General features: G+C 40.2%; 1 protein-coding gene across 2 annotated transcripts in view; it reads left to right on the top strand.

Moving 5' to 3' along the window:
- NADK2 (NAD kinase 2, mitochondrial) overlaps positions 1–13,858 on the top strand; it is a 73,363-nt gene that overhangs the window by 31,934 nt on the left and 27,571 nt on the right. For both annotated transcript variants that reach the window (XM_006902352.1, XM_006902353.1), the window contains exons 5-6: positions 9,339–9,422; positions 12,815–12,951. In XM_006902352.1, the coding sequence (XP_006902414.1) occupies positions 9,339–9,422; positions 12,815–12,951 (221 nt within the window). The remainder of the gene's footprint in view (positions 1–9,338; positions 9,423–12,814; positions 12,952–13,858) is intronic.

Here is a 13,858-nt window from a genome sequence, read left to right on the forward strand (position 1 = left end):
ATTCATCTTGGAGAGGGTTAAACCGGGCTGCTCCTTGGAGGCAAGGATTCTGAGACGTCGTCTAACATACTTTGGTCATGTTGTAAGGAGAGACCGATCCTTGGAGAAGGACATCATGCTTGGCAGGGTGGAGGGCAGGCGCAGGAGGGGAAGGCCTTCTAGGAGATGGATTGATTTGGTGACTGTGGTAATCGGGATGAGTGTGTTGGAGACAATGAGATTGGCACTGGACAGAGCAGAGTTTAGGGCTGTTGTACATAGGGTCGCTATGAGTCGCAAGCGACTCGATGGCATATAACAACAACAACATTTCTAGCAAGAGATGATAGAGAAGCACTGTATTATGAGTTAGGATACAACAGCGGGGCAAACCGTCAATTGCTCATGTGCAAGAGCTTAAATTGACTTGAACAAAATTTCAGCAAGACCATGAGAGCCAAAGTATGACCTTGAATATGTCCCATGGTTTTCACTAGACTCCTAACTGACAGGTTGATGGTCCACACCCAACCAGTGTTGTTGTTGTTAAGTGCCCTTGAGTCAAAGGCGACTCATAGCAACCCTATTAACGAAAGTCCTTGACAGTTGTGTGACTTTTATCCTTTCTCCAGGCTCATAGGATTTTTGGAGGCAAGCTATTTATGCCACTCCTGCTTCCAAGCTTGTTTTAACTGGGGAGCACCACCAAACACTGTCCACCATGGATAACCATTATCGCATTTAACCTGTCAGTGTCACAGTGTTCAGCTTCACAGAGACCACAAGTTACCTCTGTATGGCAAGTGGACACACCAGGGCTATACGACCTAGAAGAATGTTTCACCAAAAACAATTAAAGACAGGCCTTAGGGCCGCAGATTAGAGTCACCCACCGTTGGCTTGGTAGCATCACTTTCGGTCCACTAGGCCAGCTGGTCTCTATGTTGTTAAGTGCCCTCAAGTCTTAGGCGACTCTTAGTGACCCTATGAATGAAAGTTCTTGACCCTAGGTGTGACTTTCATCCTTCCTCCAGGTTCATAGGGTTTCAGGAGGCAAGCTTTTTGTGGATGTGGATGCCACTCCTGCTTCTACACCCACCCAACAGCTGTATATAATAAAGACAAGGTGGTCTGCTTTTATCAAGGTTACAGCTAGGAAAGCACTAAGGGGAAGTTTTGCTCTGTGACTCCTAAGTTGTGGTCAACAGGCTTGCTTTTGTGTTTTGGTTTAGCTGGCATTCGTGGTAGAAAAATTTTGTCATGAGACAGACAAGTCCTCACAGTTGAGCCTCCCAAGTAGTTTGGGAGGAGGATCTGTGGCAGGATAGCCCTGAGCCCTTGACTCTGGTGAGTACCAGGGACCTTCGGTGTTGCTGATGCCTGCCAAGTTAATCAAACTCCATTCCCTGCCATTTCTCACCTACATTCCTGACTGCTTCTGCCAATTTTTGGGGTGATGTGATTGACTTAATTAGTGGTCCTATCCACAACCCTATACTCACTTTTTTTCTTTCCTCAACTTCTGTGATAATTATCCTTTTTATATTCTAGCCATCCATAGCTGACCACACCTGGATTTTATAAAGGTCTGGAATTTCTCTATCTTTAAAATCGAAATTCCACTATGACTAAACTCCCTTATCAGCAGTTTTATTTCATCATTCCTGTCAGATTCCTCCATTCTCTGCATTTAATTCTTTCTCAGGTCATTCATTTTGGTTTTTTGGTCTGGCCATCACCTTTTCTATTCCTGCATCAGCACAACAGAGGCTGTCAGGAAAAATTCTAGAAGTCTGAGATTGGTAGCACTTCCAGGATTTAGTCTACACCGCCTTTGAAATGGACTTCCTGAGTCCTTTCAAGAACTTTCTCTGTGGATCTATTCATATCTCTTCTGTATTCCCTGAAATGATTCTTTTTAAATGTGGCTCTTCAATGTCTGTATATTCATTTAATCCCTTATCTTTTATCCTTCAACAATCCTCCCTTTTATCTCACAAAAGAAATGGAAGCCACTAGAATTTCCTCACCTTTTCTCCCTCTAGGTTGGGGGAGTAGGGATGGAGAAGAATTCTATTATTTGGTCCCCTTTTTTTCTCTCTTCCTTCTCACATGTTTCTGTTATATATTTGTTTGAAATGTATCTTCAAGAAAATGTAGTAAATTTTCTACCCTGAATTTCTTTCTGGCTGTTCCCCTTTAACTTAACACTGGTATGTCCAGTCATGTACTAATTTTTAAGTCTTTGCAGTGGGTTTGGGTGTGTGTGTGTGTGTGTGTGTGTGTGTGTGTGCGCGCGCGCGCGCGCGCGCGCTTTTGCCTCAAAGACCAGTGAGAGCTTAGTTACTAAATCTCCCAGACATTATAGTCTTAGGCTTCCTTGATTTGTGAGGGATGTTTTATGTGAGCTGCTAAATGCATCTGTATAGCATTTATGATACATGTTTGTATTTCTGTTTACTTCCTTGCCTCTTACCTCTTTTAAAGGATCATGTATTTCTGTGAGCTGCTTAAATACTGGTGTATTCAAATAGTATTTCTGTCGCTCACTTTATAAGGAAGTGTGGAACTGCTTTCCATAGTGGTTGCACTATTACATTCCCACCAGCACTGTCTGAGATTCTTTTTCTTTCCACACCCTCACCAGCATTTGTTGTTAGTTGTCATATATTGAACATTGCCATTTTGCTGGAGTGAGATGGTATCTCATCATTGATTTGATTTGTGTGTCTCTAACAGCTAATCTAGGAGGAACCTTTCCAAATTATTGAGGAGTAGTGATGCCAGTTTGAGAACTAAGGCGAGTTTGATTCAGGCCACAGTCTTTTTGATTACTAGCCATGCATCCAAGACCTGGACAGTGAATAAGGATGACAGAGAAAGAACTGAGGCCTTTGAGCTGTGGTGTTGGAGAAGAGCACTGAATATCCCATGGACAGCCAAGAGAACAAACAGACATGTCTTGGAGAGGGTTCAGCTGGAGTGCTCTTTGGAGGCAAGAATGATGCGGCTTCGCCACACAAACTTTTGGCGTGTTAGGAGGGGCTGTTCCTTGGAGAGGGACATGATGCTGGGAAGGGTGGAGGGTCGGCAAAGGAGAGAAAGACCCTTGACCAGGTGTATTGACATGGTGACTGCTGCAGTGGGCTATTGTGTGTCAGAAGTTGTGAGGATCATACAGGACAGAAGAGGATTCAGATCTTTTGTTCATAGGGTCGCTATAAATTGTGCTCAACTCAATGGCACCTAACAACATCAGCAACAGCTAACTATCTTGAACATTTATTTATGTATGTATTGGCCATCTTATTATCATCTTTGGTGAGTTCCTCATGTTCTCTATTTTTTTAAATTAATTTTAATGAAAATTTACAGAGACTTCGGATTTCCATTCATTCATTGTTGCACTTTTCTCTATGTCCATCCCTCCTCAACTCTTCTCTTTGAAAAGTAAAAGAAAAATTCTTTCATTGTTTTACAATCCCTCCCCCCAGGTCCACCCCATTGTGTAGCCTTTGTTCTGGACTCCTGTCATTATAATAATACCTTATCACATATCCATTTTAAACAATTTTCTCCCTCATCTGTTTCAATATAATAAACATTATTTATCCCATCCTTCTCAGTCTTCCCCTAACCCCAATGTCAGTCTTTGTTTTACAACAGTGGCACTATGCAGTATTTGTCCTTTTGTGACTCAGATGGTTCAGTCGGCATAATGTCCTCCAGGGTCATCCATTTTGAGTAATATTTCATGCGTTCCTTGTTTTTTAATGCAGCATAGTATTCCATTGTGTGAATATACCACAGTTTCTCTATCCATTTGTTTGTTGATGGGCACTTAGGTTGTTTCCAACTCCTTGCTATTATGAACAAAGCCATGATAAACATGGGTGTGCATGTATCTGCTTGGGTGGCAGTTACGGTCTCTTTGGGTTATATTCCCAGTAGTGGAATTGCTGGGTCAAATGGTATCTATTTGCCACTTTTTTGAGAAAGCGCCATACCACCTTCCTCAATGGTTGCACCATTTTACATTCCCACCAACAGTGAATAAGGGTTCCAGTTTCTTCTCTACTTTTTAATTGGATTTTTTGTCTTTTATTTGTTGTTGAGTTGTTGGTGTTTCTTTACATTTCAAAGATGAGTTTGGTAAATATTTTTTCCCTTTCTGTGTGTATTCTCTTTACATTATTTTGAAGAAGTCGTTTGATGCACATAAGAATTTAATTTTTAACACCCTCTTTTGATTGAGCAGTTATAAGTGATGGTGTGATTTTCATGCCTGTCAAGGTCATCAGCTTGATAAATGGCACCTCAGCCTTGCCCTTTTTTTCTCACCATATTGGCCACGGAGTCCTGGGAACACTACCTTGAATTCTTACTGTCTTCATTCACATTAAACATAGCTCAGGCATCTGTCCTGTGTTGAAATGATCTAAGTGCCTCTAGTCTCACCCTTTCCAGCCCAACCTTCACACTTTGTTGTTCTTTTCCAAAGGGCAAACCTGAGTATGCCCATTCCTCTGTGAAAGTGCTTTTATGGCCTTCAGGATGTACTGCAGATTCTCACAGATACAACCCTATGCCCTTTCACAGTCTGCTTTTCCAGCTTTATCTATCTTCCAAGATTATCTGTCCTCCAAGAATGTATTTCTCGGGAGGCACTATAGTTCTTGAGGAAAAAGAAAATTCCTTTGGTATTCTACCCAAAGGCTATTCTTAGTGCAAAATATAACCTTTTGAGTGTCTGCTGACACTAGTGATGAGGTGGTAGAACCTGGTATTTTGCTATAGTATTTAAGATAGCTTGTGATTTGAAGGAATAGTTAGTGAATGAGCTCTCCACAGGGCCCTGGATGTGCTCACCAAGTTGTGCCAAGAAATCTGGAGAACAGCCACTTGGCCAACTGACTGGAAGAGATTTATATTTCTTCCCATCTCAAAGAAGGGTGACCCAACTGAGTGTGGAAACTACAGAACAATATCATTGATTTCACATGCAAGCAAGATTCTACTGAAGATTATCCAAAAACGACTGGAACAGTACATCAACAGAGAACTGCTAGAAGTCCAGGCTGGGTTTAGAAGGGGTCGTGGTACTAGGGATATTGTAGCTGATGTTAGATGGATCTTAGCTGAAAGCAGAGAATACCAGAAGAATGTCTATCTGTGTTTCATTGATTATGCAAAGGCATTTGACTATGTGGATCATAACAAACTGTGGCTGACTCTGAGAAGAATGGGAATCCCAGAACATTTAATCGTGCTAATGTGAAACCTATACTTGGACCAAGAGGCAGTAGTCAGAACAGAGCAGGGCAACACTGCATGGTTCAAAATTGGGATTTGTCCTATCTCCAAATAGGGATTTGTCCTATCTCCATACCTTTCCAACCTGTATGCAGAGCAGATTATCTAAGAGGCTGGGCTCTGTGAGGAGAAGCTGTGGCGTTAGGAGTGGTGGACAATCCATCAACAATCTGCGCTATGCAGATGACACAACCCTGCTTGCTGAAACTGAGGAGGACCTCATGCACTTACTGCAGAGGGTCAAGGACTGCAGCCTTCAGTATGGATTGAGGCTCAATGTCAAGAAGACAAAGATTCTCACCACTGGACCACTTGGTAGCATCAGGATGGATGGCGAAGAGATTGAGAGTGTTCACAGCTTCAGTTTGCTCGGCTCCACGGTCAACACTCTTGGCACCAGCAGTCAGGAAATCAAAAAGCGTATCAAGTCTGCTGTTAGGGACCTCTCTAAAGTACTCAAGAGCAATGGTGTCTCTCTGGAGACTAAGGTGCGCCTGATACAGGCCATGGTCTTTGCAATCACTTGTTTTGCATCAGAGAGTTGGAAAATGACTAGGGAGGATAGAAGGAGAATTGAAGCCTTTGAGCTGTGGTGCTGGAGAAGAGTATTGAGGGTTCCATGGACTGCCAAGAAAACAAACAGATCCATCCTGGAGAGGGTTAAATCATGCTACTCCTTGGAGGCAAGGATTCTGGGGCTTCGTCTGACATACTTTGGACATGTTGTAAGGAGAGACGGGTCCTTGGAGAGGTACATTATGCTTGGTAGGGTAGAGGGACAGTGCAGGAGGGGAAGACCCTCCATGAGGTGGATTGATTCAGTGACTGGGGTAATCAGGATGGGGATGGGTGTGTCAGAGGCACTGAGATTGGCACAGGATAGAGCATGGTTTAGGGCTGTTGTACATAGGGTTGCTATGAGTCGCAAAGGACTTGAAGGCACATCACAACAACAACAACATTTAAGATAGCTTGTGATTTGAAGGAATAGTTAGTGAATGAGCTCTCTACAGGGCCTCTCCTGGGATCTGGATTTTTACAGAGAGCACTTATCTTTTTATTTTATTTCCATCTCAATTGCTTATCTCTTTAAACTCTAAACTCAATGATTATATGGCCTCACATTTTAATTTCTCTGTCTCTAGAATAGTTTTATACATTGTTGGCAGGCAGTAAACATTTGAAAAAATTAATGGTAAATTAAGTGATCGTAGGAAAAGCAGGGCTGAGACCACACTTGAGTTCAGTAAATGTTCCTGTAGTGTAAGTAATTGAGAACATTGGCTTAGTAATTATTTTTGATTGCCTCAATATTGATGCAGCATAGATTTAATGGCTTCTTAATATCATATCTTATATCATTAAGGTAAAAATTATTTGCTTAACTTTGGTAATCGTATTTATGTTGTAGACTGAGGGTATTTTTATAATTATTAATAATGAGACAGACTACCAGGAATGATATAGAACAGAGTGTGAAAAACAGGGGGCCAACAGTTCCCATGACTGAAGCCCCCAAGCCATGCTTCTCTGAGTATTTATTGAGAATCATAAGGAAGGTAAACAAAGTAAAATCATAAGGAAGGATAATGGTGAAGTCTTTTGCAGATAAGGCCAAGTTCCTCTTTATGCTAATCTCAGGAGGGAGGGATTCAGTTGATACAAACTAGGAACAACTTGACTCTTGTTGTTGTTGTTGTTATTATCTGCTGTCATGTTGACTATGATTCATAAAGACCCTATGAAAAAGGACTCTGAACCTTGCCCTATCCTGAACCAACTCCACCATCTCTGACACACCGCGCCCCTTTGCCAAAGTCACTGTGTCAGTCCATCTCATCCAAGGTCTTCCTTTTGGATACCTTTCTCCAAGGACTGGCCCTTCCTGACAATATGCTTTAAGTATGTGAGACAGAGTTTCAGAATCCTTGCATCAGAGGAGCAACCTGGTTTCATGCTCTCCTGTTGTCCTGCACTACAGCTCAAAGGCATCAAATCTTTTTCTGTCATCCTCAGTCATTGTCCAGCTCTCAGATACACAGTGGGCAGTTAAGACCATAGCTTGGATCAGGTGCACCTTACTCTTTAGACTGACATCGTTGCTTTTTTAGCACTCTGGAGAACTCTTTGACAGCAGATTTTCCCAGTGCAACTTGTCTTTTGATTTCCTGACTGCTGGTGCCAATGGTGTTGATTATGGATCACAGCAAGTTAGCTAATGATATGTGTTCTGTATTTTGCATCCATTTGACCGAGCCTGGAAAATATTTATGACATTTGAACACTTAAGATTGCAAACATTATAGAAAATAATGTGGTAGCTAGCCTCTAAAATAGTAGTATGCTGTGTGTGGTCCCTCTTATCCCTTCCCCATATTCAATAAGGGCTGGCTTGATGCCTTTAGATTGTGTTGTTGGCAGAGAATATGGAAATACCTTATACTTAGAAATGAACAAATAAATATATCTTAGAAGAAGTTCAGCCAGAATGCTCTTAAAAGTCATGAATAGGAGACTTTATCTCACTTACTTTGGGTATATTATTAAGAGGAGCCAGTTGCTGTAGAAATACATCACACTTAAGCAGGTCAGACAACAAAAAAAAAGTAGGAAGATGTCCTTCACATATTTACAAGCAAGAATTTGTTTGCAAGTCCTACCCTCAGCCTTTTCTTGAAGAGTGAAACATCACAATTTCACACATCATATAGCATCAAATGCGCTGATTGAGATTTCTCTATCTCTTTCCTTGCTTCCGGTGCCATGTATATTGGTCATCCTACAGCAGGCTGTAGGCACTCTTACCACTTTGTCATTTGTGATTATATTGTTTTCAGTCTTCTATTCCAGGCTGCAAACTCCTTGAAGGAGTTCACCCTCATTTATGTCTAGTAAGTGGAGGTTTACATAGGACTACACGTCTCATTTCTATTTTAGTGGCTCAGAATTTTTAACATTTAGAAAGAGATTGTTATTCAAAATACTTTTACAGGGGAACTCTAGTGGCAAGAAGAAGTGCTGCAATACCAAAGGTGTGTGGTTCAAATCCACCAGATGCTATGCTGGGAAAGGCGGGACAGTCTCCTCCCCATGCTGGTACACAACAAGAGAAAACAAAACAAACAAAAAAACCACTTACAGATACAGTTTGTTGTTGTTTTTGTTTTGGGTTTTTTGTTTGTTTTTTTTTTTTACAGTTGACTAATTATACATTTATTTTCCTTTGAGCTTCCAAATTTGATTTCTTATGTTTAAAGATTTTATAATATGTTCTTTTCTTTAGAGTGTATTCCCACTAGTGGAATTGCTGGGTCAAATGGTATTTCTATTTCCAACTTTTTGAGAAAGTGCCATACTGCCTTCCATGGTGGTTGCACCATTTTTCACTCCCACCAACAGTGAATAAGGGTCGTTTCTCCACAGTCTCGCCAGTATTTGTTGTTTGCTGCTGTTAAAGTTTACTATTCTTACTAGGGTAAGATGATACCTCATAGTCGTTTTGATTTGCTAGGGATTTTTAACATTTCTTAATGTGTTTGTTCACCATCTGTATTCTTTGGTGAAGTGTCTGTTCATATCCTTATGCCCATTTTGTGACTGAGTTGTTTACCTTTATGTTGTTGTGGTGTACAGGTATAGTTTGATTCCATAGAATAGCTCTTTGACATTAATGGCTTAATCATCATTTTAAAGATGAATCTGATGCTAAAGTAACTTTCCCAAAGTTAATAGTTAAATAATTTAAAAAGTAAAAACTATATCCTTCGATAGTTTTGTGATAATCAAGAAATGATAGATTTGCTAATGTTGAGCTCCATTATAATGTGAAAACTTAAGTTTTAATGTATATTGTGACATTACAGCTGAACGGAGAATACTTTTTCTGTTTGGAATTTTATTTTGTTAATATTAAAAGTAGGTAAGTTAAGGGCACAAAAATGAATAGAGAAGATTTATGTCTAGTTTTGTAGCTTGAATGAGATGTTTTATTTTTATCTAACCTTTTTCTTTTTTCCTTTATCACAAAATTCCCTTTTAAAATAAAGGTCAGAGGGACATTTATGTCTGCCTGTCCGATACACACATTCCTTCCCAGAAGCCTTGAAGAAGTTCTATCGCGGGGAGTTCAGGTAGGACTTTCTAACTATAATTCTTATATACATGTGTGCCATTCCAAATGTTCTTAAAGCAAACTAATTAGAGAATATTTAACTATATCTAGATATAACTGGTAAAGGTAATTCAGCTTAGTGAGAGAGAGATTGGATATATCTCTTAGTCCTTTATCAACCATGTATAGAAACCCTGACAAATACAGGTGACCTCTGTTTAATGCCGCCAAGTATCAGTTTTTTACCTTTGTAATATAGAGGCCTTGTCTCTCTGCTCTTAGCCTCCTTACACATGCTTTGCAGTTTGGTAGAAAGCTAGTTTAAAAAGTTTGGTTGAAATTAGGCTTGCAAGTTCTCTGAGATTTTGAATTTCTTATCCTCGTCTTCTATCACCCAGGAGTGACTGGAAGTTGGTATTATGCCAGCATTGCTAAGTATCCTGGTAATCTCTGTCTTACAGAGTACCTATTTCTTAACTAGTGAGCATGCTTTTTTTTTCCTTTCAAAACCATAATTTATTAAAACTGACAAAATTGAAGTAGAAAATCTGAATAGTCCTATACTTTTTTTTTTAAATATTTCTACTAGTTTATTGAGAAAATTCAAATTTGAACAAATTCTTTCCGTTTCCCTCACCCTCCACCCATCAAATTGTACAGCCCAGTTATTAATCCTCCATCCCCCCTGCCCATCCACATCCCTCTGCTTCCAGCCTCTCCCACCCCTCCTGGATCCTTAAACTCATTCTGCATTGATAGTTTTATACAATATTTATCCTTGTGGGACTGTGTTAGTTCACTCAGCATAATTCTCTCCAGTCCCTCCCAAGTGAGGTAATAATTACAAAGTTATTGCTCCTGCATGCTGCATAGTATTCCATTGTGGGAATGTACCATAATGTCTCAATCCATTCATTTGTTGTTGGACATTTGGGCTGTTTCAATGTTCTTGGGATGGTGAATAATGCTGCTGTGAACATTGGTGTACAAATCTCAGTTTGTGCTTCAGTTCTCATGTGAGAATATACCCTGAGAAGGTTATATTCCAAATAGTGGAATAGCTGGGTCATATGTCTTTAACTTACTCTGTGATCCACCGAAAAGAAGAAGATGGGAGGAGGTGCAAGTTTAAGGAGTCATATTTCAAAGAGACCAATAGGGGCCACTTTTTATTTCTTGACAGACTAAATTTCCTAGTGAAAGAACACTTTTACCCTGTGAATTTTTGAAATGATATCAAATCTATTTGCCTTCTGTAGAATAATTCTATTACCATGATCTATGGTTCTATTCTACAATTTTGGCATGGCTAGAACTGACCTTCTCTTTCATCACCATCAAGTCAGAACGAACTCACCTTACCCTCCAGCAGGTTTCCAGAGGCTGTAAATTTGCATGGGAGAAGATTGCCCATCTTTTTCCCAAGTTGCTACGGGTGGATTCGAAACACCAGAGAGGTCCTGCCTCTGAGTTAGCATGCCACCACCAAGTAGGAGTCTGTTTTTGGTGTTTGCTTTACTAAATCTCTTCATCTTGCTTTTAAACAGCAATTTTTAGTTTTGAAATAAATTAATACTGCTTTTAATTTTACTGTTGTTGTTGTTATTATGTGCCATCAAGTTGCTAACGAGTCATAGCGACCCTATGTATAAGATCCTTAAACCCTGTTCTATCCTGAGCCAACCTTACTGTCTCTGACACACCTACCCTTATTACCCCAGTGACTAAATCAATCCATGTCATAGAAGGTCTTCCTCTCTTGCACTGCTCCTCCACCCTTTCAAGCATGAGTTCCCTCTTCAAGGATTGGTCCATTCTTGCAACATGTCTAGAGTATGTCAGATGAAGCTTCAGAATCCTTGCCTCTAAGTAGCAGCCTGGTTTCACCTTCTCCAGGACGAACCTGTTTGTTCTCCTGGAAGTCTATGGCAAATGCAACACTCTCCTCTAGCACCACAGCTCAAAAGCATCAATTCTCTTTCTTTCATTCCTAATCATTGTCCAGCTCTCTGATGCATAGCAAGCAATTGCGAAGACTATGGCCTGGATCAGGCGCACCTTAGTCTCCATACTGATGTCCTTGCTCTTCAGTACTCCAGAAAGTTCCCTGACTGCTGACTTTCCCAGTGCAATGCGTCTCTTGATTTCCTGGCTACTGGTACCAAGAGTGTTGATTATGGAGCTTTTAGAAAGATTTATAAAAAAACAACCGAAAACCTACACAGCTTGTTGCTGTTGAGTTGGAACCAACTTATAGTTGAGCCTCCAGCAGATTTTCAAAGGCTGTAAATAGCAGAGAAGGAGATTGCCTGTGTTTTTCCTGGAGCCCAAGTTGGATTGAAACCTGCAGAGAGATGGTGCCTTTAGTTTAGCAATGCAACTTTCTGCAGACAGCATCACCAGAGGTCCCCAGAAAACTATAGTACTTGTTTATGCTTTATCTGTTTTCCTTTTATTGTGAAAAAAAAAAGTGTTTTCAGTCATCACTTTTGAGGGGAAGGTTTTTTACTTAACCTGACTACATTAACAATATTTTATATAGAGAGATATATACATACATACACAGACAATATTATTTTTATATATGTATATATGTATGTATGTATGTGTGTGTGTAAATAAATAATAAATAAGCAAGCAAGCTCTGGTGACCTAGTGGTAAGAAGCTGCATGCTGCAATCCCTGAAGACGTGAGGTTTGAGGCCACCAGCTGCTGCTCCATGGGAGAAGGATGGGCGGCCTAGTAGACAGAATATTGTTGCATACTCAAAGGCAGGCAAAATCCAAGCTATATCTAACTCAGTGTCTCAGCTCTGAGGGGTGCTTGATAGTTCACTTAAGTTCAAGTTACTTGGGAAATGGTTTATAAACAACATTAGATATATTATAATTGAAAAGAAGAATAAACATCCAAATTTGTCTGATCAAGGAAATTGTCCATCTTAATGTTTCTAGTATATAGGTTGTTTTGGGAATCACTAATTTTTAAATAACAATTTTTTTTGTTCAGTGAAATTATTATGTCTAATGGTAACCTAGTGGTAAACTGTGCTGCAATCTTGAATCCACAAGTTGCTCTGCGGGAAAAAGATCGGCACTCTCCTCCCCGTGCTTAAACTGCCTCTGCGGGTCAGTTCCAACTTGATGGTACACAACAACAACAATCTTTAATTTACAAAGCTCTAGTGGCCTAGAGAATAAAGATTTGCACTGCCAACCCAGAGACAGGTGGTTCAAATCCACTGGCTGCTCCTTGAGAGAAAGACAGACATTCTCCTCTCATGTGACTTACCGCCTCTGCAAACTGAACTGGGGGGTCTGATATGAATTGGTTCTAAGTCTTCAGCAGTGAGAGAGAGAATCTTCAGATTCCGAGCACTGCCTTGACACTGTTTTCCTTCATTTTTCCAGGTGGTTGTGGAGGCAGCGAATCAGGTTATATCTTGAAGGGACTGGCATCAATCCTGTGCCTGTGGACCTTCATGAGCAGCAGCTAAGTTTGAATCAACACAGCAGAGCCTTCAACATTGAACGAGTTCACGATGAAAGTAGGTTGTTGTCACTGAGATGTACTCAGGGCAGTATTTAAGTTACATCGGCATCTAATGTTTGGAAGTGATAATTTATAATTATGCTGTTATTTTAGTACCGTTTGTAACACTTAAAAAAGTAAAATATTTTGCTTTAGTTGTAATCTTAAATATTACTATTAGAATCTGAAGCAAGAAATGCTGCATATTTTTAAAAGAATTTTCTAAAACAAGCTTGAAAATTAGTTGACTCAGGAAGGATAATAAATTTAAATATTGGAATAATTTCTAAAGATGATTAGATAGTAAATTTCAAAAACTTATCTCCAATTGAGTAATATACTTCTTTATTCTGTTATGAAATACACAAGATGTAACTATAAAAATGGATGGCTGACTATAAAAATATCCTATGGCCTGCCAAAGAAACCAGGTATGTCTTCGAAGAAGTGCACCCAGAGTGCTCTTTAGAGGCAAGAATGGCAAAACTTCATCTCACAGATCTTGGGCATGTTGCTAAGAAAGGCTATTCCTTGGAAAGGGATGTCATGCTTGGAAAGGTCAACGAAAGAGAGGAGGGCCCTCAATGAGATGGATTGACATGGTGACTGCAGCAGTGTGCTCAATCAAGTGTGTCAGAGATGATGAGGATGGGTCAGGGTAGGACTGGGTTCCTATCTATTGTTCGTAGGGTCATTGAGTTGTACTTGATGGCACCTAACAACAACACTAAAATTGACAGAGTGTCGAGCTTCTTGCCAAATGACTGTAGGTTCAAATCCACTGTGGGATTTCTCTGTGGGAGAAAATATGATGTAATCTGCTCCCATAAAAATGTACAGCCTTAGAAACGCAGTGGGGCAACTGGGGTCCACACTGTGGGATTACTGTGAGTTGGAATCAACCTGGAGTGGGTTTTGTTGAT

The sequence above is a fragment of the Elephantulus edwardii genome, unplaced genomic scaffold (assembly GCF_000299155.1).
Source record: "Elephantulus edwardii isolate Elephantulus edwardi_28Jun2011 unplaced genomic scaffold, EleEdw1.0 scaffold00395, whole genome shotgun sequence".
NCBI lineage: Eukaryota > Metazoa > Chordata > Mammalia > Macroscelidea > Macroscelididae > Elephantulus > Elephantulus edwardii.